Raw genomic sequence first — 27,906 nt, 5'->3', positions numbered from 1 at the left:
AGACTCGCACCACCAGCCAGCCACCCCGCCAGCACCGCCACCTCCTTCTCCCTCCCCACGCTGCACCCCTCCTCTTCCTCTTCCTCTCCTTCTCGCTGCACTCTTCCCCTCCCCCATCTCGCTGCAGCCTCCTTGCTGCCGCGCCGCACCTGCCGCCAGCCGCGCCGCACCGCCGTCCTGCCGTCCGTCCCGCCTGCTGCACCGCCACCTGCTCGCGGAGCTCCGACCCCACTGCACTGCCCGTCTTCTCCTTGTTACTTCACTTAGTGAAGGTATATTACATACCTTTCCCTCCTTTTATAAATTTGAAAAAAAAAAACTTGAGTTATGTTAGTTGGGCTTAGTGATTAATTAACATAACCCATATAGTAAGTTGGACTAATTAACTAAACTACCTTGAATTATTATCTTGTTTTGTTTATGCATAAGTGTACTTCTAACCTCTCAAGTTAAAATATAGAAACTTAGTATGGTTAATAAATCAAGTTGATTGGACTTAGTTAATTAATTTAATATTATAAATTCCATTTTATGAAATAATTATACAACCTAATTATAGTATAATATAGATTATGACATAATCACTAATATTACACCTTTACTATATATAATGGGTATCTTTGGTTAATTAAGTTATAGTTTCATGTTCACATAGATATAACTTAAGTTTATGTAGTATAAAGTAATACTAATTAAGTACACTTGGATTTTTAAGTATAATATTAATAACCTTAATCTACAATTATAATCCCACTTTTAGCTTGATTAAATGAGTATCACTTTTAAGTTGTAAATTAAATAGTCACTTATACATGGGTATCAATAGTATGAAATATCTCTAGTACAAGTTAGAGTGGAATAACTAGTTACTATTAAAAGTTTAAGTAAAGTATGAAAGTTCTATAATTTATAAGTCATTAAACATGAATTTTCATGAATCTTAGAAGTAATGATTATTACTAATTAAATAGTTTTACATAAGTTAGTAATCAAGTTACTAAATTCAAGAAGTATAGTTTTAGTAATAAATGTTGTAATAAGGTTCCATAACTATTAAGTTCATAAACACTCTAGTAATTCATAGACACATGATGGAAATGGATCGTAGAGTTTAAATCTAGAATAAAATATTAATAAGTCGTCTTTATTAATCCTTGAATAGATTAGAAAGGAAAAGGGATATTACAAGCCTCACCCGGCTATCAAGTATAATAATCGCGACTCGAGGTAACGTCTACTGCTAACACCCGCACACCCTTCCAACTACGTTTTATGACGCTTTTACATAATGTTTTGATGATATGTGTTTATGGATTGCGGGATATGAAATGTTTTGCTAATGATATTTATGATGATGAATTGGTTTTCATGATGCTTAAGCATTTTACACATAAATATAAAAATAACGAAACATGATAAATGAAAGTGAAAGACGGTTCTTGGCAGTACTTTATGGGCACCGCAAGTGTCACCTTTGTTGTGACCGCCTTTCGGATATGGGCACCGCAAGTGTCACCTTTGTTGTGACCGCCTTTCGGATATGTATATGTTATGGGCACCGCAAGTGTCACCTTTGTTGTGACCGCCTTTCGGATTAATGTTATGGGCACCGCAAGTGTCACCTTTGTTGTGACCGCCTTTCGGATTAATGATTATGATGTTATGATGTTGTACTTGCCAAGTTACCATTAAAAATGATGTAAGATTATAAAGGATAATATCTCAAAATGGTTGGATTTCTATTATCAAGATATATGTTTATGAAATGATGTTTGCGATATTCTCTTCTCCCTGTTTTCAAATAAAATGAGTTGAAATGAATTTACGTTGTTAGAGTAGTATGTTACTGAGCCTCGGCTCATGACGTTTTGTTTTTCTGTTTTAGGTACCGATGGGGATGACGCCATGGCTTAGCAGTGAGGAAATGTTATTAGAATAACTCAAACAATTAAAGCTTTTGTAACTTAAGTACTTACTTCGTTTAATTAACATCAACTCTGTTTTACTTTAATATAACCTAGTACGTTTAAGTTCCATGTTATTATACGTTTATGCAAGTATGTTGCCTTGTATTTTCCTAATGGAAAGTACGGCAGTAACGCACCGACCAAAAGCTAGGACTTCCGCTGCTAATAATCAAGATTTATTAACCTAATAAAGATGCTTAGAGGTCGGGGCGTTACAATAACGACCTAAACTCTTCTAAATCAAGTTTAATGTAATCTCATTACCATGATCATCCATCCCTTAAATAGGTCATTCGTGGACCATAAAGAAGAGAGATAGTTCACTTCATTTTTAAACGATACAGCTAAAAGGAAGTAGTCCTTTGTATTATAAAGTGAACTTAACTTTCTTCTTTTATCAATTTATGACACTAACATATGTAATGTGCTATACATCGTAGTTATAACATTGTCGATCAAGAATAATTGAAAGATATATTTCTCTATATTAACTTTTTTTTTGGTTGTATAGTCAATTTATTTTCATTACTAATACGTTATCAATGAAATTTCTTGTATTATATTCAAAAAAATTCTATGATCATTATTCATTACTAGCTAGTATGATCAAAACTCAAAAGATATACGTACGTACATACTCGTATATACCGTGTATCCAACCATTATAATCCAGAAGCATGAGTAGCGGAAGCTAGCTAAGCGGTGAAGAGATGAGAAGGAAAAGATGTAAATATGATTACCTCAATTTCCCATAAAAAGCACATACCAAAGAAAAATGGGTAGAAACTAGAAAGAGCTGTCTAATTTTGTAAAACAAATCCTCGTTTCAACAGACGTGTCCTTAGGGACCGATTTACATGACACGTACCTTTTCTTTCCAATGACACGTAAATCTCATTTGTAAAACTTGATCTCCTTAATTTTCTCTTTTCATTATATTAGTTTCTTCTACCATGCATGTAGGAATGGTATATAAATAGAAACTGAAAGAAGATGGGAGTTTTATATATGTAATGTAATACAAAGCTCAAAAGAAGTATAAGTTTATTGTATTGTTGGGTGTTTTTTTTGTATGTTTTTACGTGGAGTGGTACAATCCAGGGCAGTAGCAGTAGGAACAAGCACAAATAATATAAGTGTTGTTGGTAGAGCTTTCTCAAGAAGCTACTCCTACACCTTGTACCGGAATAGAATCGTTGGTGGTGGAAGAAGAAGGCGGCAGCAACAACAACAACAACAAGAACAGCTACAGACGATAAGAATGGCGTCGGGCGGCGACAAATTTCCGGCACAGAGGCAGCAAGCTCAGCCTGGGAAAGAGCATGCCATGGATCCTATTCCTCAAGCTCTTCGCCAAGACTATAGACCCGCCAACAAGCTCCAGGTGTGTTGTTTTTGCTCTTATATATCATATCAAGTTTTGTTACAGATAAAGTAGGATACTACAGATATATATTTTTGATGGTCAAAGTAATTGAGCATTATGATAGGCTCATGCATGTTCTTCCTAGCTAGCTTATTTTTAGTTAAGTGAAATATATTTTTACTCTTTTCTATTATTATTTATTTTAGTTTAGTTTTTTTTATGTCGAAGAAAATAGGTCACAATGAGGCTCATAAAGGTCCATTTACGCGCCAGGGACGTAAAAGCCTATATGAGATCCCAACAACGTCATGTCATGCTCAATTATCTCTGAACCTAGCTATGTTAGGTTCTTTAAAACCAATAAAAAGGAACAGAGGGGCTATGTTTTTGGTATTAAAAAACTTATTTCTAGCTAGTAGCTACTCTAGCTAGCATTAGATTTATAATAAATCATCCAAGTATAATAACTCATTTAGGTATTATATTATATGACTATCTAACAAAGATAAGATGGTCGATATTGTTGTAAAATGGGATCATTGATCAGATTAGCAAACTATCAGAAGTCTGAAAATCTTTACCTTGTAATGGCAGGGGAAAGTGGCTCTAGTGACAGGAGGAGACTCAGGGATAGGAAGAGCAGTGTGCCAGTGTTTTGCACTGGAAGGTGCAACTGTAGCTTTTACATATGTAAAGGGTCAAGAAGACAAAGATGCTCATGACACCCTTCAAATGATCAAGAGTAACAAAAGCTCCGATGCCAAGGATCCTATCGCGATTCCGGCTGATCTGGGGTACGACGAGAACTGTAAGAGGGTCATCGATGAAGTGGCCAATGCTTTTGGACGTATAGATATCTTGGTCAATAACTGTGCTGAGCAGTATGAGTGTACTACTGTGGAGGAGATTGATGAGCCCAGGCTTGATAGGGTGTTTAGGACTAACATCTACTCTTACTTCTTCATGACAAGGTAAATGTTAACTAGCTCTTTTTTTGTTTTGTGGTACAATATTTTACATACATAGAACTACCCATTTCAATTTTGGTTATATAGATTATGAAATGTCACTGATTATTCTCGAAGACAATATATATCGAAAACCAAAAATAGATGTCCTTAGAATCGAACTCATCACTTGATGTTTAGTATACTCATGCTCCAACCACCTGTTCCACCATACTTATTTGCATTACTATCTCAGATAGGTTACTTATAGATATTTTGGATCATGGGTGGGCCGAGGCTTGGGTAGGCCACCCCCTAGATCCGCCTTTTGAAGTTTGAATTGTGGGTGGTGGTTCAAATTTGTTGTCAAAAAATTGTACATGTTTATGACTAGGGTTACTCTCATGTTTAAGGCATGCACTGAAGCATATGAGGGAAGGGGCTAGCATCATCAACACTACATCAGTGAATGCATACAAGGGAAATGCCAAGTTGCTCGATTACACCTCCACCAAAGGTGCAATAGTGGCATTCACCAGAGGACTAGCTTTGCAGCTTGTGCAGAAGGGCATCCGTGTCAACGGAGTCGCCCCAGGACCCATTTGGACTCCACTAATTCCAGCCTCCTTCAAGGAGGATGAAGTCAAAAGTTTCGGTGGTCAAGTGCCTATGAACAGGGCTGGGCAACCTAGCGAGGTTGCGCCTTCGTTTGTTTTCCTTGCTTGTAATGCTGACTCGTCTTACATAACTGGGCAGGTCCTTCATCCCAATGGTGAGAAATCAACTCTAGTGTTATCTATTCCTGCTTGTTTAGGTGTTGGTTTGGGCTATAATGTGTGTGCTTGTGTTTATGTTTGTGGTGTGCAGGTGGGACTATAGTGAATGCTTAGAAGGGTCTGTAAGATGGTGGATGGTGTTTTTTGCTGCTTCTGAGCTGTTTTTTGGTTTTTGGGTTTCTGTAATACAGAAGGTTTATATCGTAGCAGTACTTATGAAGATGGTGGAAAGTCAGGAATGTAGTGAGTCCTTTTTGTTAGTGTATCTACTAAACTAAGTGACATGAAAGTACATAATAATGATAATAATGATAATAATAATAATATGGTTTTCTGGTGGTTGATGTGAAAAAAATTCTGTTTTTGGTTATATGAGTGCTGGAAATCAACTGTGAATGAAGCAACAAAAGCCAAAAAGTGACGTTTGCTTACTGAACGAAGTTTTACCTGTTCCTGAAGATACATAATCTGGAATCATGAAGTTTCAAAAATGTCCTTGTTCTGGGAGGGATGATCATTCCTATTAATCCTTATATCACGAATTTATTACTCGGACACGTTTAATTACAAACTCTTGTACATATTACTCGGACCGTCAACAACTAGTAACTAGTTCCATCATATTCTGAGTTGAGGACTACTTGCTCTTTTTCTAGACCAAACTGGTGCGGACAAAGGTAAGAACTTCCTCAACGGCTCTACCCTTTGAACCATTTAAGGCAAACAACATAGATTCGCTATGCAAAGAAATGAAGAATAACTTGTTACTCTACTAGTTTGGAGTTTGGAGTTTGGAGTTTGGAGTTTCGACGTATTAGGCAACAGCTCTACCAAATCGTCATATTCTTTCTCCATATTCAAAAATTTGGTCTTGTTTGGTAATTGGCGGTTAGCTGTGACGTTTGGCTGTTTTATTTGGTTGGTTTGACTGGCTGTTTTATTTGTCTGGTTGTGTTGATTGTTTGACTATTTTTATTTTATAAATATGTTTGATAAAATTGATTTTGACCATTGGTTATTACACATAGTATAGACATTGATTATTTTCATTCAGCTTATACTATAAGAGTACTAGAATTTTTTGCACGCGATGCGTGCTTGAATTTTTTCGAAACAGAAACTTGATTTTCTTCGGCATAAGAGTCAAAATGTGAACATTAGACATACAAAGTATAATTGTTTTTATTAGTTGCAAAATTTGATTGATTTAGTTTATGTCACTTAAGTCTCTCACTATTCTTTTTGTTTTTTTTTTTTTACTTTTCAAAGTTAAATTCTATAAACAAAATAGAAATTTTATTGAAATTATTTATGATTTTTAATATTATAATTTTTTAGTTGATTTTTGAATTAAGTACAGTACTTCATAAATTGTAAAGAAAGTGGACACTTTGATTTGAAGTCAATTTTTTCATAGGTTGTAGTTTGTAAGTGAATTTTTAAGTTTTTATAAAATTTTCTCATTTTAGTGATTTGCACAACGTAAATTATGCAATTTTATGATTTTAGTTGACTTGTGAGTGATTGTTATAATTATATTTTCGGTAATTTTGTTTGAAGCCCCCTTTGATTTGTAAGTGAAATTGTAATTTAGAATGGGAAGGGGGGCAAAATAGGCATTTCAAAAGAGGACACCATTGCTCCCCCCTTCCCTTATATAATAGAGATATTTGTAATCTTATTGTTAAAAAGCCAACCATCAAGGAGGAAAAGCTATTCCAAGTAGCTTTTGGCTTTTGGCTGAAATGTCAACTTAAAAGCCACTAAAAAAGCCACAACCAAACGTAATTTTTGACTGTTTGATCAAATTAAAAAGCCAAAAACCATTTGCCAAACATTCTCATTAGCAGAATTTGCAGTTTTACATTTATAAAAAGTTCTCTTAAGAAATAACCTAACCAAATTCCAGAATTATTACTACTGCTCTTTGACCATTGAAAAACCAAATATAATTATATTTAGTATTAGTTCTGAATATATGAAGCATATCCTTTATTACTTGAACTCTTCGTTTAATCTGAAATACTCGTGTCGGATTTTTAATACTTCGAGATGAACATTGTAGAATTCTTTTCATAAAAACATGGAAAAATTGCGAAATAGTACCTTTTGAGTTTTATAGCACTGATTTTGTGAATCAGTACGTTTTATGTTTTATTTTGCCAACTAGTATCTTTAAGTACTTTAATATTTTAATTTCAATCCCTTTCCTCAAATTTCCGAGCAAATTGGTCAAAATTTCGACATTAATTTCGTTTCCCCCTCCAATTATTGTGTTTTTTGTCTTTCAAATGCGGGTGATTTAACTCTCCTCTTTTAACTCTTCTTTACTTCCCTTTCACCAACCTCATCTTCTTTACTTCCCTTTCACCAACCTTATCTTACTAATAGTAAATTCTCTCACATTCTCTCCCCACCCTTCTCTCCGCTAAGCACTAGTTTCTACTACGCTTAGTCATCATCCTTATAGAAAGGTACTCATTTCGGATTTTTTGTACCACAAAGTAGCGAATCTAGCAAAAGGAATAGAGACAATACCTCTAAAATTGGAGAAGAATTAATTTGGAGTCCAACCCCATAGTTGAATTGTCTTTGACCAGTGAGAATTTTGAGGAAAATGGAACATTGGTGGGGAAGGGAGGGATTTAAATGGGGGTTTGAGTAAGGGTGGGTAGGAAAGAAGATGTAAAAGAAAGAATCTGCAACACACGTGAAAGAATTGGAGCAAAAACAAAATCAATGCCGAAATTTGACCAATTTGGCCGAAAATTTGAGAAAAGGTACTGAAATTAAATCATTAAAGTACAAGAAGGTATTAGTTGACAAAATAAAACGTAAAAGGTACTTGTTCACAAAATTAGTGTTATTAATTGTACTATTTCACAATGAGTCGAATACTTAGACAACCCAAATCAGAAACTAAACCCGAATTCAAGTTACACAAGGTATGTCCGACTGGGAACCACTCAGGAACCTGGTTACTACTGTATGACATTTATTTATAAACAGGTCCCAGAAACTGACTAATGTATCAGTCACAGTACAACTGTACTACAGGACGACTGACACTAAAATCTTACAGATAACTAGGATTCACTATTTCCCCAGAAGCGGTGAAAGGAGATGAGAATGACTTACTAGGAGAGAACTCAAGTAGAACCTTCAGGTCATAATAAATTTGGTCTTCAGACTTCAGCAGATCAGACGTGTCTAATGGCAGTAATCTGCAGGACATACAGACTCCGTGCACACTGCCACGTCCATCCCCCAACCTGAATATGCTCTTTATATAAACAAACATTCAAGAGCTTCAAACTACTACCACAACTCCATAACAAGAGCTTTAAACTTTGTGCTTTTTTTCACCATATTAGTGTTCATCTTCTTGTTTTCCTGCTGCTTTGATCGTTGCTAAGAAGTCTGTACTATGGCCACTAATGGAAGAAATTTCCCGGCACAGAGACAAGAGACTCAGCCTGGGAAACAGCATGTGATGGATCCTATCCCCGAAACGGCTCGCTCTCAATACAAGCCAGCCAACAAACTGCAGGTATATAGCTGATTGTTCTTCTCAACTATCTCATCTATTGAGTTTGAAATATGAAAAAGGCTACTCCCATTAACTCGAAATTTAATCAAGAGTCCTCCTTTAGATGTTAGACTCTTGATTGAAGGAAGAAGATTCAGCTCATAAATTTCTATAGAACAAGATCTTGGTTTAATGTCTTCTAGACATGGTCCAGATATACACAGTTCCATTCTTAATAGAAAGATAGCTGAGCTCAGGAGTTAGAGATCCATTAACAAGTACATTCAAGGTGGATACCTTGTATTGCATGCAAATTTCTATTCATTAACTTATGCCATCTTAAAGTGCAAGCTACTAAGGGAATCTTTCGAGCACTTTCAGCTTGTTAGAAACGTTACATACACACGTATTTAGATTTTTGTCTGAATTGGTCTGATGGCAGGGGAAAGTGGCTCTGGTGACTGGAGGAGACTCAGGAATAGGGAGGGCCGTATGCCACCACTTTGCTCTGGAGGGTGCAACTGTAGCTTTTACATATGTCAAGGGTCACGAGGACAAGGATGCTGTGGATACCCTTCAGCTTATCAAAAGTGCCAAGGGGACTGGTGCAAAAGACCCCATAGCAGTTGCAGCAGATTTGGGTTATGATGAGCACTGTAAAAGGGTGGTCGACGAGGTGGTTAATGCCTTTGGGCGCATAGATATCCTGGTCAATAATTGTGCCGAGCAGTACGAACGCTCGACTATAGAAGAGGTCAGTGAGCAGAAGCTTGAGAGGGTATTCAGGACAAACATCTTCTCCCATTTCTTAGTCACAAGGTGAGCACTAAATCACATGACTAATTATTTCATACTTCATAGAAAAGTCCAGCTACTACAAGAAGTCTGCAACACCCACTGAGGACAATGTTGCAGTTCACTTCTGAGAAGTGAGAACATTAACAAATTCCTTATGTTTTCTTTTGGTAACTGGGGTCCGTTTAAGAAGATCAATTTGAGAGTTAATTGCTCTAGTTCACTGTTTTCTCCACTTCTGCTGTTAGAGGCAAGTGAAATGGAATGTTACAATTCCCAATTTCATAGTATGAATACCTCTGCTTTCCATTGACTTTACTGCAACTTATGGAAAATATGAAGTGCAGTCCTGAAGGATTATGAATAAGTTAAGTAGAAGAGATAAACATCTAATGACCCCAAAGAACGCCTGATTTTTTCATATATTTCCAAATTAATACCATTTCGAAAATTTTATTTATTATTTTATCCCACACCATTTTGGAAGTTTGTAAATTATGTCGGTGGTGATTTTCTGTCTGCATTTGTATAGGCATGCCCTGAAGCATATGCGAGAAGGGTCCAGCATCATCAATACTACATCAATCGTCGCATTTAAAGGCAGTCCTTCATTACTGGACTACACTTCTACCAAAGGTGCTATTGTGGCCTTCACCAGGGGCTTGGCCCTCCAGCTTGTACAGAAGGGCATCCGAGTCAATGCGGTAGCCCCAGGTCCTATCTGGACTCCCCTGATTCCAGCCTCATTTAAGGAAGATGAGGTTGAGAGCTTTGGGTCAGAGGTGCCCATGAAAAGGGCGGGGCAGCCTAGTGAGGTCGCGCCTTCCTATGTGTTCCTTGCTTGCAATGCAGATTCCTCCTATATTACCGGCCAAACCATCCATCCTAATGGTACAGTCTTCAATATTTCTTCAGAATTTGAATGTTATTTGGTTTGTTTTCTATAGTTCATATGTTTCATGTTTTATGTGCAGGTGGAGCTATTGTGAATGGCTAGAAATTTTCTAAATGATGTTTTTCTATTTCCCGGGACTGCAGCAAAGTGAGCATAAACCTTAAGATGGCATCCATGGTTAAGTAGTCTTCCCGAGTTTCTTTCTTGTAACTGTGTGTGTGTGTGTGTGTGTGTGTTAATGTACCTTCTGAAACTCTGTACCAACAGTACATAATGGTAATAAAAGCTTTATGTTTTATCTGGTGTAAAGAACACAAGGAATACATTTAAGACCTATCTCCCACATCCAGGTTCTCATACATGAAGGTTTAAAGAAACTTTTACCCAAGGTAGAAGAATAAGCATGCAGGCTACAATAATGATATTAATGTACATACATATTGTACACTCGGAAAGAATGACTTAAACTAGTACAATCAACATAATTCAACAACCAAGTTAAAGACTCAAAATAGTACACGGATATTCATCGCTCAAGTTTGGGTAGAATCGTTGAAGCATACCTCCAAGCCATTGCCACCAATTCCAGCTATGAAGCATTCGAAGCCGCAGGATTCTAACTCAGCAACTACTTTATCAACCACAATGTTTGACAAAACTGAGTACATGGTCAAGGAAAAAGGACATTTGAACTATGGTAAAAAGAACTAAGAATTTAGACATTTAGTTAACAATGCCAAAGTAAGAATTAAACTTAAATTAGGGTGGTACTCTCTCCGTCCTATAATCTCCTTCCCATTTGGTTTTCAATAGATTTCCATGCACATTTTTGAACATTAATAACTTCAATGATATACTTATTAGAGGAGATTGTTATTTTGGAAATAGAACATCAAAACACATTTGACATATCTCGCAAAACTATATACCAATTAAGTGAACGGAAAGTAGAAAGATAATTATGGATGGAGGAAGTACTAACTTAAGAAATACCAGATGGTGCAAGTATGTAGGCAAATCAAGAAATTATAATGTTTGAAAGGATACGGGTTGGTAACAGTGTCAATACACAGCCTCCACCACCAGCTCCTGTCAGTTTGGAACGTAACTTGTATTTAAGAGTTGTTCGGAGAACAGTCTCTATTGAAACATGGCTCACTCCCATACACTGAAGCAAGCCCTGGTTCATTTCCATCAGTTCTTCCAACTTCTCTTCTTTTTCAGTCACCGCAATCTCATTAGGAGCTGGTGTCTGTATGATAGTAGACAACTCCTTGCTGATAGAATCAACAGCATCAAAAACAGAAGCCATCGCATTAGGATGGTGCAGTGTCCTCTCGGAGACACCAGCAACTAATGCTTTTGTGTTTCTCCCAACCTTGGTATTTGTTATGAGCATTTTTAGTGGCATACTCGTCTTCATTCGTGTGAGTTCTCCTGACCTGAACTGTATCATATTTCCTGTGCAATAAAATCATATATCATAAGTGGTGCTTCAAGGAGTAAGTTAGAATTTCTGACACCATACCAAGGCCTCAGTAAATCTGTGGAAGTTGTTTATAGACATTGTAAAGCGTGCATGTTTTAAAGAATTTCTGCTTAATGTTCGACTTCTTTTGCCTCCAATATACAATGTTGACATATTATGTTAGTTTTTGTGAATCAAAAGATGACATGACAATGTATACCTAAATGTTTGAGTTAGAACATGACACATTGACATCATGACATAGACAAATGACTTTAGTTAATTTAGATCACTAACACGAGTTCTACATACTACCGATTCCGGTAACACATAGTCTCATATAGAGGGAACTGAATTGAAAGTAGATCAGCGTGTCAATGTGAAACGCTTAGGCTAGGTCGCTAGGACATTCAACTGTACTATAGTCTATAGCCACATTATCATTTAACAAACCGAAAACAATGTCAAGCAATAGTGTGTACCAAGTCACCTTTAGTACCGACTATTAGTATGGGACTGCCCCATACCTTTGTCAAAAACCATGGGTATCTACATAGGTGGTTTCCAACTGATTCTTAATCAATACACAGTGACGGTCTGCTTTAATCATCCATTGCACTTAAGTCAATTATAATCTAAAATTACCACCTGATACCACATCTAAATTGGTAATGGATGGTATGAAAATTTGTAATGAAAAAAATGACAAGCATTACCAATCTACCATGGACATTAGCTTGAGATTTTCTTCACAAAATATCTATGAATTCGTCACCAACATTTATTACCGCCCACCAACCGCGCCATGAGATCAATAGATTTTGACTTCATTGAGATCAAAGAAAGTGGGATTTGAGAAGAAGACTCTAAATTTCTAGAGTCACACTAGACTACTTGAAAATAAATAATGAAATGGGATGCCCCAATCTTGTCATGTCATGATATCATGTCGTGTTTGTTTGCTTGATCTTCATTGCATCTTCAAAGCTTTAAATTGCTTCTTTTCCTGTGGTCATTGGCTCATTGCCACATACTCTAAATTTTGAAAGTGCTTCGTAACCGAGGGCTCTCCACAACAATTAAATAATATGTTAAAGCTTTCCAAGAACTTCAAATATATTCAGCATCTTTTATGCTTCGAATTAAGAACTGACATGATAGGCAATGCAGAAATTTCAGCTCAGAGACACAGAGTACACTTCCACCCATGTATGTTGAAGGTTTGCTATAAGTTCTCTACATATTCAGGAGGTAAATATGTTAACGATTGGATAAACAGACATATCTGTTAACCTTTCAGCACACGCACCATTTTTGTTATGATCAGTTTTATAAATCTTTACTAAAAAAAAATGATGACAGCAATTAACAATATTTTAGTGGATAAAGGAGGCAAGCAAATGCATGGAAACTTTAGATATGAAAATTATGTTATTTGATAAGCTTCTATCAAAAGTATACACGGCAGGAAATTTGGCAAACAAAATACGCCTTGAATAGAATGGCATACCATAGGTGCTTACTGTGTTGTCGATCCCAGATGGCTTTCCATGAATTATCTTTTCGCCTTCAAAAGCCCATTTATTTACAAGGTCGAGCTCACTATCCTTTAAAGCTACCCAACTCTGCTGGTTGTAGTCAAGCTCACAACACTTTGACAATGCAAGAAGGGCTCCAGAAAGTGACACACAAAATGCAGCAGATGAGCCTAAGCCAGCGCCTAGAGGAAGTTCAGATGTCAGAGTCACTATTGCAGGTTTGTACCTGATAAATCAAAGATAAGGAATACAAAATTATATGAGGAAGGAAACAACTTATAAATGCTATATATACTAAAGAAACACAATATAAGGGCATTGAGAATACGACACTTGATTCAAAAACATCAAGACAGGCCAACGACAAACATTGTAACTCCCTGTGTACCATACTTAAGGGCCGCTTAACAAAATTTTCTCATTCCATATCATATCATAGTCTGTTGTTTAAATTATCGATGCACTAAAATTGTCGTCTTTGAATTTGTATCAACTAATTTTCGGTAAAAAGTTGCATTAGCTTATATATTCTTAAAATTGTGCACAACTTTTAATGAAGTTAAAATAGGGAATGGATTGCATTCAGAAAACGAATTTCTCTAGCGAAAAATCGGAAGTAAGAAGACAAATTCACCAAGACATACCCATGGATGCAAGTGTATAGCCAGAGAAAGGCAGACACTCCAGAAGCCAATGTTATTTTAGCTTCTGGAATATTTTGCTCTTCTAGGAGTGATGCTATGGACTTAAGCGAATCTGTTGAACAAGATTTAGGTGCTGAAGGTGATGGACTGTCAAAATCTGGCAGTACTTGTTTAAGTCTCTCTATTGGCCAGGAAAACTCTAGTTCCATGTCCTTGAGCTCAAGCTTAAGCACATTCTCACTATCTGTACAAAAGCAAGACAATCACATGATATAATCCCTAAAAGTCTAATGTATTTGACAAAATTAAAACATGAGGGCATTAGCAACATGTCGTGAGTGGAAGAAGTTTGAGTGCACTATCGAAAACCATATATTTCGAAAGATGGTGAGAAAAATTCTAGAAAAAAAGGAAGTGTTAGAACCTTTGGACACATGTAAGACTCAACCAATATAGAACATCTCCAAGCATAGCAAAAGGAAGTATCAATATTCAACACGGCCTATAATACAGAAATGAATACAACTATGAACTACACCGCCAAGAGAGTTGAGACCTTCAATTCAGTAGAGTAATCTAGATTTTTCAAAAATACTTCGTAGCAGTCTATCCTTAATTGATAAATTGGACGTCTTTGAGAAAGCATACAAACATAGCTTTCAAAGCATCAAAAGAGACTAGACATACCCAACATTAAATTAAACCTTGACCAATCTCTGGGAACTGGATCATTAGATCCAACATTCACAAATAATTATCCTTGTATACCAACAATATGAAATCCCTTAATGTTCCACGGTGGAGCCTGGAGCGCGATTCTCAAAGCCTTCTAAAAAACTTAAATCAACCTTACCGTATCAGTAAAATCAGCTTATGTTCTTGACAAACTTATAAATCTCATAATGAAGAAAACAACTAGTCCCTCTACTTTTAAATAGATGCTCCACTCTGACTTTGTACTATTCACTAACACTAACTCTATTTGCTCATATTTTTCTACATTATGCTAATGTTAACATACATGATCTTGTTAAATTATCCAGGGGTGGGGCAAATATGAGCAAAAATAATGGAGACCCTGTACAATTTCCTTAAGTGGGCCCTTCATTTGTAGTTCAAAAAAAAATTTATAAGATTCGTATTTACAGCTGGTTAATGGCGACTACCTTCAAAAGGTTAAAAAAACATAACTTTGATGAATTTCATGTTCTCGTTATTCCTTCCCTTATACTTTTACTATTGATCCAAATGTTTTCTTTTGTCTAATCTTCAAACAATTAAATATAAATATATTTTGGGACCCTTATATTTTTGGGGCCTATTCCATCGCCGTAATTGCATGGACAACCAACCCTGGCAATTATCTATTTTTTTATATAACTTTGTACTTATAGATAATTAATGATCAATGTTGTTGGGGTAAGTGTGCAAGTTAAAAATTCTACAAAAAAAAAAAAGTGTGCAAGTTGAAATGAAGCACCTATAAAACGAATAAATCTTTGGTATTAGCAATTAAGCCTTATGTTAATGTGATTTCCCAAATGTGAATCAGCTCAACAATTAAGGCAGATATCATTACTAAGCAGCAATTTAAAGCAAAAGGAAGAGAAAACAACGATAAAATTGAGGAAAAACAAATGACGTTATGCTAAAAAAAAGGTAAAATGAAGATGAAGGAGAGAGAGAGAGAAAGAAAGAAGGAAAAAAAAGTTACCGGAAGAAAAGCGGAGTGAGACGGAAGTGTAGAGATTGATGGAGGAAGCGACGGCGGTGGATCCATGAACGACGGCGTGTTCGCCGGAAAGTATGATTTTTCCGGGAGCTCTTGCTGTTACCTCCGTTCTCGTTCTCCCCATTTTGGTTTCACTATGATTTTGACTTCAGAGTTTTAGAGTTTAGAGAGAGAATATGAAAATGGAAATCACAACTCACAAGGTTGTTTTTCCTGTTACGCACTTACGCTTCGTTTGTCTGATAAATATACTTCTTCAAATGCAAAATGCAAGTGCAACCCACGAGGTTTATTTTATTTGGTTATATAACCCACGAGGACTCCACGGCATAAGGTAGCGAAATCGTCTGAGAATCTTTATAGTAGACCTGGGTGTACCATGCTCATGGTAGCATGGTACACCCAAGGCTATTTTCAGCAAATGAGCAAAATGAGCAAATGAGTAAATGAGCAAATGAATAAAATGAACAAAATGAACAAATGAACAAGCATTTACTCATTTAAGAAAATGAGCACACTTTTACCCAAACGAGCAAACTTTGTCATTTGTTCATCATCTTTTTCCTCAATTTCAGATCTGGAATTTTTTTTTTTTTCGCGAATTTTAAATTTCCATTGTTGTGTTTGGAAGGAAGAAGGAGAGAGAGAACTATTGAAACAACAACAACAGAACAACAACAACAACAACAGATCAATTGAACAAATGAACAACAAATCGACGAATTTCAACTTGTTTATTTTTGTTTCGCGAATTTCAGATCTGTCGACTTTCAGATCATGGAATTTCAGTCGCCTCATCATCACCATCTCGCGAATTTCAGATCGTGGAAGTTTTGATTTCTATGTTTCCGGCGAGAAAGAAGAGCGAGAAAGAGAGAGAGAAAGAATTGAGAGAAATGAGTCCTGAAACAACAACGACGACAAAAATGACGAAGATTTGAACGGATCACCGCTGTCGTCACACATCCCGTCGGAAATGAGCAGCATTGCCGGAAAAATGGCAGTGAAAGCACGCGGAAGAGGAAGAGGAGAGAGTACGCAGAATTACAAACGTGCCCCTGAAGTTGTAATTTATTACAAAAATACCTGGGTGTACCATGCTCATGGTACACCCGGGTGTACCATGAGTGCTCTCAAATCGTCTTTTAGGATAGTGGTTTGTTTTATATAGAGACAAGCAATTCTTTTTAACAATATAATTTCTCCATTTTAAATTAAATGCAACAAAGAGGTATTATTTATGGGACATAATATATTTTTTTTTGCATTTAATTCGAAACGGATGGAGTATTTTTTGTATTTTTTAATAGATATATCATATTTTTTTTATTTTTTTGACAATGGTAAGATACATTATATTGATTAGGCATATTTGTCGATGTACATCTTTGACCATTAATATCTTCAACTATATGTTATTTAAAAAAAATATATATTATTTTAAAGATTTACATTGGGATTAACCCATTAAAAAAAATTAGAATTATGACATTTATTTTTATAGAATGTATTGTGTCAGACTCGTCCGACCATAATATTTGGTCGGACGACTTTTAGTTGGTTTCAATTTTTTTTAGTTGGTTTCAATTTTTTTTCCAGTTGGTTTCAATTTTTGTTCAGAAGACCAAATGAAAGAAAAACAACACAAGCTGAAAGAATTTACACACCAACTGAAAGAATTCAGAAGACCAAATAAAAGAAAAACAACACAAGCTAATAAGGGAGCGCCGTTAAGGCCGGTTGTCCAATCAACGGAAATGGGAGTCAGTGACCTAATGGAGGTACTGAGCCCAAAGCTGGATCTAATGTCTTCTGTTCCAGGATCAAATGCTTGGGAGGCAGCCTCTGCATCCGCATTTCCATTCCCAGGGAGCTCAAAGCAAGAAAGTGAATCCTTGCCATCAGGACCAATCCCTAGCGCCCAAGCAACGGCAGCTAAGAACCTTTATTCGATACCATTAGTAGGTAGCACGTCGAGGTTCCAAGCCGAACCAAAGCAAGATCTTTATCCGAACCAACTAGCGATCAAATACCAGCCAAGGATTCCACTCTCTCTCCACCTGAATCGACGGTTTCAATATCTTAGTAAGATAGATCGGTTCAGCCAGCTAGCTGCATGCCGTATCGGGAAGCGCTGATTCATTCCACCGATTCGACTTAGGGAGAATAGCTTTCTCCTATAGTTTAAGAGCTTCTTTCCGTTACTAGTTGACAGAGTGGCCCCGAGTGACAACTGCTTGCCCGAGAAGGGATGAGGAATGAAAGGGAGAAGAAGAGCCGTCAACACAGTTTAGGGAAAGAATTTACACACCAACTGAAAGTCAAGTAATCTCTCACCAAATTATTACTATCTTCTTCTCTACTCCTACCTCACACCAACTGCTATGTCTCACTCCCACTCTCTCTCCTCCAAACTCTCGAATCTATTGTGAAGATTAGCAAATGACGTGTCGTTACAGAATTCTTCTAGGTGGAATCCACTACAAGATGCGCTTTGTCGTCATAAATTGAAAGTTTCTAGAATACTTGTTCAACATCATCATTTATCTGCTTGGTCTAAATGGCGTCGTTGCTTCCTCGACTTCTTTCTGTTTTGAGAACAATGAGGGATTTTTATATGGAAATTCAGTTTCATTTTGAATCTTCTTTTGTTCCTTTTATTGGCAAAATTGCTCCTTCTGATACTTACCGGTAATTTTTCTACTGTTTTGAGAAGAAGAAAGTCCAAAGAGGGAGTCGTCCGACCAAAAGTATTGGGTCAGACGGTCTGACCCAATACTTTCACTTATTTTTATATATTAGTAAGTAAAGATGGTCAAAATTGATATTCAAATAGTGTAAAAAGTCGATATGATACATCTATTATTAAACAAAAGTATTTAATAAGAATAAATTATTGTTTTAATTGCAATGTAATATGTATATAAATGTACAAACTTCATAAAACCTCTTGCACAAATGACCCAAGTAAAGATAATCGAACTTAAGTATACAAAATGGATTTTGTGATCAAAAATCAAATCTCACATACTAATGTAACATTATAATGATAGAATATGTGGCGCATACGGAAGTTTTGATGGACCCGAATAGTATCGTAAAATTGAATTTTCATTTATAATTAATTGTACAAGTGTGTTTGTGAGAGCTCATGTCTCTCATTAACCTTGGTAAAATCCTTTGTTTCTACCTTTCCTAATATTTTGTGTGGAGCTCACTTTGTTTGGCTCTCCCTCATTTGAGCTCATGTACATATTACATATTTATAGTTGTTGTATCCTAACTTCTAGATTTTTCTTTCAAGTACAAATATCTTAGATTTTTCACAAGACAATTCTAGATACACATTAGATATTTTTCTGACATTTTTCATCTAAATTTTCTAGATTAATCTCTAACACTCCCCCTTAATCTTGAAAATTCTTGTACTTCATCATACTTTTTCCAAAGGTCTCTTCAAAGTCTTGTTGATGCACTTGTCATCAACTATCTCCAAGTTCACTTTCATTTTCTTCCCATATTGTTGATTTTCAACATTTTGTGTTGGTGCCCTTGTTACCAACTTGCTCCCCCAATTATCACTTTATCTCCTTTTCTTTGTTGGTACTCAGGTTACCAACAACTCCTTTTTTCATTGATTTTTGTTGATCATTATGTTGACACCCATGTTGTCAACCATTCAATCTTCAATCTTTTTTTTTCTTTCTTGTGGTGCTCATGTCACCACCCACCACTGCTAATGCTGATGTCATTAGCAAGTTCCAATATTCTTTTTCTCCTTTTTTTTCTTATCTTTTTTTTTTTTTTTTTACTTCTTCTTCCCAACTGTCGGTGCTCTTGTCACCAACCTACTCTGCTAATGCCTTTGTCATTAGCTTCCTCTTTGTTTTAGCCTTTTCCCTACCATTTTTAACTTCATTTTGTTGATGCTCATGTCATCAACCCTCCAACTTATCATTTTAATCCTTTTCCACTTTATTTTCAAATTTTCCCTTCACCATTTTTTTTTATCTTCACCTTTAATTTAAATTCTTCTACATACTTTAAATTTAACACTTACCTCAACTTCTTTTATCTTGCTTCAACCTTCAACTTGATAATTTGCATCTTCTATCTTCTTCTTGCTACTCGGATGTTGGCGTTATCACGTTCCGGCTCTGATACCATGATAGAATATGTGGCGCATACGGAAGTTTTGATGGACCCGAATAGTATCGTAAAATTGAATTTTCATTTATAATTAATTGTACAAGTGTGTTTGTGAGAGCTCATGTCTCTCATTAACCTTGGTAAAATCCTTTGTTTCTACCTTTCCTAATATTTTGTGTGGAGCTCACTTTGTTTGGCTCTCCCTCATTTGAGCTCATGTACATATTACATATTTATAATTGTTGTATCCTAACTTCTAGATTTTTCTTTCAAGTTCAAATATCTTAGATTTTTCACAAGACAATTCTAGATACACATTAGATATTTTTCTGACATTTTTCATCTAAATTTTCTAGATTAATCTCTAACATATAAGACAGATAAAAAGCAAAGTGGACTTGCATTATAATCATTGTAAAACGAACTTATATAAGACTCGCTATTTTACATTTGCAACTTCTCATATAAGATCATCCTCCAATAATTTATAGTAAGACGAGGTAACTTTTTGACCTAAAGAGATCATTTCTCTTGAAAGTGACGACATCTTTAACTTAGAAAAGGGCTCATATAAGTTAAAACTGTCTTTTTAGACAAAAAGTTTAAGTACACTACTATTATTATAAGATAGACTTACCTTACACTTTTTAACATTTAATTCACTCTACATTATTAACTTATGATTAATGTTCAATGAGAAAGTTAATATTTTTCTTAACTAAAAATTGGATTAATTTGATACTCGCCAAGCAGATGAGGCATCTTTATGAATTAGGATCATGGTGATTATTGATCAATGATCAGTGAGCCCCATGTTCACACATCACACTTCACCAAACACTATGCATGGCCTTTTCCTCGTGCACCACGAGTTAAAATATGTGGGACCACGTCTTACATAGTACATATTGTGAGAACCTTGAGTTGCAACTGTTGCTATTTTGTACAGGTTGTTGGAGTTTATAAAGGATTTTTTAAGAAACTCAAAAGTTTGCTTCAAAAGAATGTAAAGAGTCTCTTGTTCCACAGTGAAAGAATAAGAAAGAGTGTAAAGGTTTATAACCATTACTCTTCTTCTACCCTTTGAGTTGTGTAGCAAAGAGACTTTTAGTGGATATGTGGTGAGTGGAGTTACCACACGCTTGATATGTCTCATATTATTATGTAATTAGTTAGGTTTCATACAATTTCAGGTATGTTTTATGAACCTGAACTTGACAAGAAAACAATCAAGAAACCAATCCACCAATGGAATTGCCAACTCGAGTCTAAATACACTATATCATGCAAAGAATCAACTTAGCTTGGACATATTATAGTGCTAAAATGGAGAAATTAAGGGACGAAGATGAACTTTGATTGATTAATAACAGGAAAACGAACAAGTGTAAATGATAATCAAGATTTCGAGAGGCTTGGAACTGGTACCCACCAATGAGTTCAATAGCTGATATTTCAGTTAGCAATTGGCATAAACACAGAATACAGATCATATTATACATTAATTCTATGGTGAGATGAAAATGTAGAGAAAAGTGTTAGGAAATAGGTGTTGTAGTTTGATTAATGCGGAACAGAAAATCAATGAAATAATGAAGGTAAGAAAACTATAAAGATGAACAAACGAATAACACAAGGATTTACGTGGTTCAGTCAAATTTGACCTACATCCACAGGTGGGGGATTAAAGCTTCTTCACTATAATGGAGAAAATCAGAGAGAATAATACAAGAATCCTAAATCTAGAGGCTAAAAGTGTTTCATAAGTTGTGTTAATAATAATGAACACTAAGAGCCCTTTTATAATCATAAGGAACCCGTACAAACCCTAAAAGATAACTTAGAAACGAAAACATATCAAAACACGCGTTCAGCGCCCGACCCGCAGGGTGTACCCCGCGCCCGCGGCCAGTCATCCCCATTCTCACAGATGTTCTGCCCGCCCGCGGGATATAGCCCGCGCCCGCGGGTTTTCGAGCCCGGTACGAAACAGTTTCGTCAGTCATTCGTAAAACAGGCATAACTTTCTCGTTTCTTATCGGAATTTGACATATGACCTATCGTTGGAAAGCTCTTTGAACAAGCTATCACTTCCAATTTGAATCACATCAAAATCATTTATAGATTGGGATATATGTGCATTCAAAGTCAGCCTTATGTCATTCACAAGATTTCAAGTCATAATTAACAAAAAGGATACTGTACATCAAATATCAAATTAGGATTTACAGGCTAGATCTTGTAGCAGCATCAATATGTTCCTTGAGAGTTGGACAAAGATTCTCTACAAGACTCATTAGAAACATATCAGAACCATGTTTAGCCAACAGCGACACAGACACAGGAAGATCATCGTATAATCCTAGCGGTATGCTTACCTGCAAAGATAAAGGAAGATTCTAATCATGAAAAAAGGAGGACGAGACACATAGAATAGAAATGAAGCTTTTGATGCATTGTCTTTGCTTATGAGAAAGGAAAAACCTGACAAAATCCAGATACTCCGGCAATGGAGAGTAAGCTGAAAGCTCTAGCTCGAAAGGTTTCCAAAGTAGATGGCTCGGTTTGCAGTTTAGGTGGTGGACCAGGAACAGTCGGGATAGCAAGGATACCAACATCCTACAAAAAGAATTACTAATCTGAATAATGTAAATATGACAAAAAAAGGGTGTTAACAGTAAGGAAACGAAGAGGAGCTAAATCATTGCCAAAAGTTTCAAAAGTTTGTCATATTGAACTAAGAAGGGTTGAATGTGATAGAATTTTGTGGTATCAATACATAGGCATTTCTGAATGTTGAGGCAATGTTACCAAAGTAAAGGATGGAATTATCATAGCAAGTCATAGTAAATACCCCTAGGAGAGAAGCAAGAGCAGCCCGCAATTCAGTCCTGACAGAGTGGCAAATGTCGATCTTATCATCAGTAGCCCGCACAGCCTCCCAAACTCGTTCGTTTATTCCTGGTCCCAGAATAGGTTTTGTGGAAGAGACCCACTCACCATGGTTAATCTTAAACTCATATCTACACTTCGAATAATAATAGAGAAAAGAGTAAGCCACAGCAAAATATAAACTTATGGCAAGAAAAACAATAAGCCCAGTTACTTGGTTAAAAAAAAGCTTGACATAGATAATCTCAACTTTGACTCATCTTCCCAAAATAATCCCAGTTTTTTAATTGTCTTAGGATAATCCCAAGCTTCGTGGCAGCCTCTCAAAACTATCCAACTTATTTATTTTGTTCTATACCACACCCCTAAAATAATTAATGAAGACAAAAAAGATTAAAAAAAAAAAGAAGAATTTGGATTTTTAAGAAAGTCCCCCCTAAACTTGAAATTATTCTTGATGTAATCCAAAGTTGACATTATTTTAGGAAAATGGATGAAAGTTGAGATGTTTATGAATTTGATGGTCTAATTGTATTGGGTTAATTTACTAGTGAGCTGTACCTTTGTAGCAGCCGCATAGCACTTGAAAGGGCTACCAGCGATGGTATGCTGTATTCTTTTGCATCACCACCCTGGCTCATGAAATGCTTTAGACTTGAAACATTTTCCTCTACATAGTTCCCAATATCCATATACTTTAAAACCTGACCTGAAATAATGGTTAGAGAAATGACAAGACAGTTTGAGAAACAAATTGATGAGTAGGGAAGTTTCACTCATCAATATAGAAACAAATTCCTCCTAGAACTCATATCAGACTACTAGCTTATGAATTGTATGCAGTCTGTTTAAGAAAAACACCTACATTTCCCAAAACCAGAAACTACCATGCGCAGCAATTCAACGGACTTACCTCCAAACAATTTCTCCAAAGTGTTGACTAGAACTTGTTTTACTCTATCGATTGGAATGTTTAGAAGCTTGAAACAGTCTTCGGCAAAGATTATTGAACTAGGATTCGCTAGAGGTGCATCAACGGTTGGAAGTAGCACATCCCCTACTCTCTTCAAGATTGCCGGATCCCTAGCAAACCATCCTGAGAGATAGCTTAATTTTCAATATGTGTACTGTAATATTACACTCATGTCAATTTGAATTTCTGAAGATCACAGATGTAATCAAGCTTAGAAAAAGTACGCATATTGGACATCATAATAAAGTGTGAATCTACTGATGCAGTCCAAATGCAGGAGTTGATAGACTACTGAAACTTTGCATTTTAGAATATACTTAAATCTCGTCTAGTTCAAGACAAAATGCTGACAGAAAGTTACTCTATCATAGAATCAAATTGCACTTGGAGATAAAAGTGAAACTTTGAAATATGCTCAAGTTGTCATATTGTTGCATCTTTTACCGACTGTATCAAAGCTTTGAGCCATCGGAACAACACCATCGACAGACACAACCCCATGAGAAGGACGAATTCCATAAATTTTACAGAACGCTGCTGGGACTCTTACGCTTCCTCCAGTGTCAGTACCTAAAAAAATGAGAGAAATGACAGTTCCACCATTGCTGACGTATAATAAAAAGTACTTTTTCAAAAAGAGAAAAATAACACACCCAAAGAAAAATCTACAATGTTTGCACCAACTGCAACAGCAGATCCACTAGAAGATCCTCCGGGAACTCGATCTGCTGAGCAAGGGTTTCTAGGTGTACCATAATGTATGTTTTCGCCATTTATGCTGTCAAAGAAAATGGCAATGTATTTGTTTAGAATTACATCGTATAAACTTCTGGGTAATCATATAAAAATGAGTCAAGACCACTCGACCAGTAGGCTGTCCTAGACTCCTAGGACTCTTGACCAATTTAAAAAGTTCTGTTTTCATACCGTATATTTGAGAAAATCAATTGCCTCTAACTTCTCAAGTATACACAAGTATCATGCATAGTTTTCTTATATTGTGGTGACAGAGAAATACATTCTCCATGTTAAAGAATCTCGGAAAGTGAATGAATTACCACAAGAGAAGACACTTTAGCTATACCATCACACTTCATCAGAAATAACACAATCCAATGGAAAAGAAACTATAAACAGATTAGAAATCTGAATTCTACGGATTTCTAACATGTTCACAGGAAATATATTTAGCAAATACTCCCTCCGTTTGCAAGTAGATGTTCCTCTTCTTTTTGGCTTGCAATATAAAAGTAAATAAATTAGATGATGTTGATAACAAAAGGACCCATCTGATGAGGTTCAAAAGTAAGAGAGGGAGTATATGGATTTGCGGACATTATAAACTATCAGATTAGCAAGAAAGACGAGTAACATTCTCTTCGAATATATGCAGTTGAAATGATATCAAATACTACCTACTTTTTTAAGTCATTCTGTATACAACCTCACAAAAAAAAAAGGGCATAATCAGATAGATTATTAGAATCCCAACTGAAAAAACTAACCTGTAAGCCATTTCATCCATGACCGTTCTGCCAACACAAGTAGCACCTGCCCTTAAGAGGGCCAAAACAGCAGGGGCTGTGGAATTGGCTGTTGTATGTGTTCTTGCCCAATCAGGATTTCCAAACCCAGTTACAAACCCTTCCACATCAAATCTGCCCAACGACAAGTTCTTTAAAATTATGCTTGTGACTTCTGGATACTAACTTGCTTCTAATGGCAAAAGAAAAGTTGCAGATTACTTTAAGTGCTTGTTTGGTTGACACTAAAAAAAAATTTAAAAAATGCATGAAAAGTGGAAATTTCTAAGGGTGAAAAAACAGTCAAATTATTTGGTTGACGTAAACACACAAAAATTTCAATAAGTGGAGTAATTAACTTCCATAGCTCCCCTAAGTAAACAACTTTCTATATTTCCCATGAGAAAAAACTTCAACTTTCTATATTTCATTACTTTCTCCTCTTCCGTTCCTTACTGATGTTCCAACTTAGAAACATAGCACTATATAGATTTATATGGAATCTTCTAGATTTTTCTCATTATATAAGAAATAACATAATCACGTACTCCTTCCGTTTCTTCTTATGCTTCCTATTTAGAATCTTGACACTATTCACAACTGGAGAGAATCTTCTAACTTACTTTCAACATATGATAAAAAAAATATAGTCATGTGGAGTCTTGTTTGATTCGTCTCAATGAGTGAGTACCTTATTAATATTGAATCATCATAACTTTTCCTAATACACAATGAAATATATTTAAGGTTAAAGACGTATATTGGCAAACGGGAAAGTCAAAATAGGAAGAACAAAAAAAACACATGAAGTAGTATCTTATTTAATTCTTTTCATTGACTACTTTTAATAGTAATAAATTTTATTGCTTTTTACTAGTACGTAGTTACATATACTAAGGTCTCGTTTGGTTGCACTTGGGAAGTTGATCTTCCCTTGATTTTTCACTTCCCATGAAATTTCACTTCCTAGGAAGTAAGCAAAATTGTTTGGTAGGCTATGGGAAGATGGAATTCCCATGGGAAGTGGCACTTACCTAGGGGAACTAGGTAAGCAACTTCCCCTATTGTGTGGGAATTAGAACTTCCTAGGAAGTTCCACTCTCTATGCTCTAGTTAAACAAACATCTACTTATACTTGCACTTCCTAGGAACTTGCAATTCCTAGGTAATTGGATGTCAACCAAACAAGGCCTAATAGTCAAAGATGTACATTGGTAAATGTGCTGGTTAAACTGGGAACATCGATCAGGAACACAGGGAGTACAATTATATCTTGTGGTAAGTTTTCAGCAGGTAGTGTTCAACTACGATAAAAAAAAAAATAATAACACTTGCAGAAACAAGATTAATTGACAAAAAATCCTAACATCAAATGGAAGTAGTTAACAGCTAATGCAAATTGGGGTGAAAGAATTGCTAGAACAATTAATCAAGGCAAATGATAATTCCATGCAAAGTTACTCACATTTCTTTGACAGCAAAATTGAGACCAGTTAAGGAAAGTTCCCCAGAAGAAGATGATGGAGATAGTGTGAATTTCTCCATGAAAGCTCCATAGTCTGACTCCATATTTCTCTCTCTCAATCTTACTCACTTCTCTCACTCGTCTTTCAGAAGAAGGTAGTGGGAGAGACGAAAGGCTAACGTTGTACAGATGTCAGGTTTCTGTTCTCACTACAAATAGTACAACTGTACTTGTACTCCCTCTTTTTACTCATGAAGTCATGATTGTTGCGGTTTGATTTTCACTTTCGTCCATTTTTTGAGTTATCTACAGTTAGAGCATAACCAATGGTTAGACCAATTTTAGGGGTCACTAATTATTTTATTACTTTCTCTTTCCTCCACCTCATTTATGCCCAACTTATCCAGAAACTCTTTTTTTTTTTTACTCCCAATGGTTAGACTGATTTAAAGGATCATCAAACTCTCTCTCCTACTCCCTCCGTCTTTTTTTATTTGCTACAAGCACTTTTTCACAAAGACCAAGGAGGGAGTGGGGACCATTGACATAAATGGAATTAACAAAAAAGCAAATAGGTAAATTGTGGGACCTATGTATTATATATGGAAATATTTACAAAATCAAGAAGAGAGTGATGGCAAATTTGTAAATAAAGTGTGGGACCTATGTACTATATATGGAAATATTTGCAAATGTAGCAAATAAATTGAAACACCCCTAAATAGCAAAATGTAGCAAATAAAAAAAGACAGAGGGAGTACTATTTACCATACCCCAAAAAATTAAAACCAAATTAACTAACCCAATATACTCTTGCCACATGTCCACCTTTATATAACTTTGGCTGATAAGTTTTTGGGATGAACGGTCCACCCAATGCCCAGTTCATCTTCTTCTCTCTCCTCTTTGTACTCTCTCTCCTATTTTTTATTATTACTTTTTCCCTCTCTCTCCTCATGAACTCCCAAGAGTCCAACCACTAGGTATGCTCTTAGAGTACTCCTAGTGGTTGCCCTCCTTGTGGGTTATGAAAAGAGAGTGTAAAAGTATTATTAGTTTATTAGGAGAGAGAAAAAAATTGGGCAAAAAATTGATGTCAAACTCTTCATGATAGACCAAGAAAAAGAGGAGCAAAGAAGAATTGGAGGAAAGAGAAAATATGGTGGGGTGGGTGGAAGGGTGAGAAAGTAATAAAATAATCAATGACCCCAAATTATAGTGCAACCATTGGTTGTGCTCTTATGTCA

At 35.9% G+C, this 27,906-nt stretch overlaps 4 protein-coding genes and 1 long non-coding RNA gene across 9 annotated transcripts; 3 read left to right on the top strand and 2 right to left on the bottom strand.

Moving 5' to 3' along the window:
- Positions 1–226: 226 nt before the first annotated feature.
- Positions 227–2,044, top strand: LOC125496421 (uncharacterized). The gene is made up of 3 exons (XR_008968879.1): positions 227–272; positions 1,163–1,227; positions 1,886–2,044. It is a non-coding gene; the product is annotated as an uncharacterized LOC125496421 (long non-coding RNA).
- An 880-nt stretch (positions 2,045–2,924) lies between these two features.
- LOC104890852 (NADPH-dependent aldehyde reductase 1, chloroplastic) lies at positions 2,925–5,316 on the top strand. Its single transcript, XM_010676464.4, has 4 exons — positions 2,925–3,351; positions 3,928–4,304; positions 4,694–5,052; positions 5,148–5,316. Exons 1-4 carry the CDS (start codon positions 3,040–3,042, stop codon positions 5,168–5,170), a joined length of 1,071 nt encoding a protein of 356 aa, XP_010674766.1. The 5' UTR covers positions 2,925–3,039; the 3' UTR covers positions 5,171–5,316.
- A 3,040-nt stretch (positions 5,317–8,356) lies between these two features.
- Positions 8,357–10,573, top strand: LOC104890854 (glucose and ribitol dehydrogenase). Its single transcript, XM_010676467.4, has 4 exons — positions 8,357–8,606; positions 9,028–9,404; positions 9,913–10,271; positions 10,355–10,573. The coding sequence occupies exons 1-4, from the start codon at positions 8,484–8,486 to the stop codon at positions 10,375–10,377; spliced, it is 882 nt and encodes a 293-aa protein (XP_010674769.1). The 5' UTR covers positions 8,357–8,483; the 3' UTR covers positions 10,378–10,573.
- Positions 10,574–10,665: 92 nt separating this feature from the next.
- Positions 10,666–15,925, bottom strand: LOC104890853 (mevalonate kinase). Of its 2 annotated transcripts, none has more exons than XM_010676465.4 (5): positions 15,640–15,925; positions 13,926–14,169; positions 13,254–13,507; positions 11,323–11,736; positions 10,666–10,933 (listed from the first exon to the last, which is right to left on the bottom strand). In XM_010676465.4, the coding sequence occupies exons 1-5, from the start codon at positions 15,779–15,781 to the stop codon at positions 10,809–10,811; spliced, it is 1,179 nt and encodes a 392-aa protein (XP_010674767.1). In that variant the 5' UTR covers positions 15,782–15,925; the 3' UTR covers positions 10,666–10,808. The 2 variants fall into 2 exon arrangements, with proteins under 2 accessions (XP_010674767.1, XP_010674768.1); XM_010676466.4 differs by lacking the exon at positions 15,640–15,925 and adding an exon at positions 14,613–14,905.
- A 5,216-nt stretch (positions 15,926–21,141) lies between these two features.
- Positions 21,142–26,879, bottom strand: LOC104890855 (amidase 1). 4 transcript variants are annotated; one of them, XM_010676468.4, is made up of 9 exons: positions 26,660–26,874; positions 25,177–25,329; positions 24,325–24,449; positions 24,116–24,241; positions 23,612–23,794; positions 23,260–23,407; positions 22,661–22,829; positions 22,291–22,425; positions 21,142–22,184 (listed from the first exon to the last, which is right to left on the bottom strand). In XM_010676468.4, the coding sequence occupies exons 1-9, from the start codon at positions 26,761–26,763 to the stop codon at positions 22,032–22,034; spliced, it is 1,296 nt and encodes a 431-aa protein (XP_010674770.1). In that variant the 5' UTR covers positions 26,764–26,874; the 3' UTR covers positions 21,142–22,031. The 4 variants fall into 4 exon arrangements, with proteins under 4 accessions (XP_010674770.1, XP_048499265.1, XP_057250338.1 ...); XM_048643308.2 differs by having other exon boundaries at positions 25,177–25,387; positions 26,660–26,811; XM_057394355.1 differs by lacking the exon at positions 22,291–22,425 and having other exon boundaries at positions 26,660–26,879.
- Positions 26,880–27,906: the final 1,027 nt, after the last annotated feature.

Source organism: Beta vulgaris, chromosome 4 (genome assembly GCF_026745355.1).
Source record: "Beta vulgaris subsp. vulgaris cultivar EL10 chromosome 4, EL10.2, whole genome shotgun sequence".
In the NCBI taxonomy this organism is placed as follows: Eukaryota; Viridiplantae; Streptophyta; class Magnoliopsida; order Caryophyllales; family Amaranthaceae; genus Beta; species Beta vulgaris.
Note: the sequence above shows the minus strand (reverse complement) of the source record. Positions and strands in the feature narration are given on the sequence as shown.

Bases quoted from the DNA above. Each gene is read 5' to 3' on its own strand.
- LOC104890852 (XM_010676464.4), top strand. From the start codon at position 3,040: ATGTTTTTACGTGGAGTGGTACAATCCAGGGCAGTAGCAGTAGGAACA. The intron at 4,305-4,693 runs GTAAATGTTAAC...CTCATGTTTAAG, and splicing joins TCTTACTTCTTCATGACAAG to GCATGCACTGAAGCATATGA. The intron at 5,053-5,147 runs GTGAGAAATCAA...TGTGGTGTGCAG, and splicing joins GCAGGTCCTTCATCCCAATG to GTGGGACTATAGTGAATGCT.
- LOC104890854 (XM_010676467.4), top strand. From the start codon at position 8,484: ATGGCCACTAATGGAAGAAATTTCCCGGCACAGAGACAAGAGACTCAG. The intron at 9,405-9,912 runs GTGAGCACTAAA...GCATTTGTATAG, and splicing joins TCCCATTTCTTAGTCACAAG to GCATGCCCTGAAGCATATGC. The intron at 10,272-10,354 runs GTACAGTCTTCA...TTTTATGTGCAG, and splicing joins CCAAACCATCCATCCTAATG to GTGGAGCTATTGTGAATGGC.
- LOC104890855 (XM_010676468.4), bottom strand. From the start codon at position 26,763: ATGGAGTCAGACTATGGAGCTTTCATGGAGAAATTCACACTATCTCCA. The intron at 24,450-25,176 runs GTTAGTTTTTTC...TTTCTTTGACAG, and splicing joins ATGGATGAAATGGCTTACAG to CATAAATGGCGAAAACATAC. The intron at 23,408-23,611 runs GTAAGTCCGTTG...CCATTATTTCAG, and splicing joins TTTGGAGAAATTGTTTGGAG to GTCAGGTTTTAAAGTATATG.
- LOC104890853 (XM_010676465.4), bottom strand. From the start codon at position 15,781: ATGGGGAGAACGAGAACGGAGGTAACAGCAAGAGCTCCCGGAAAAATC. The intron at 14,170-15,639 runs GTAACTTTTTTT...GCTTTTGTACAG, and splicing joins CTCACTCCGCTTTTCTTCCG to ATAGTGAGAATGTGCTTAAG. The intron at 13,508-13,925 runs GTATGTCTTGGT...TTGATTTATCAG, and splicing joins CTATACACTTGCATCCATGG to GTACAAACCTGCAATAGTGA.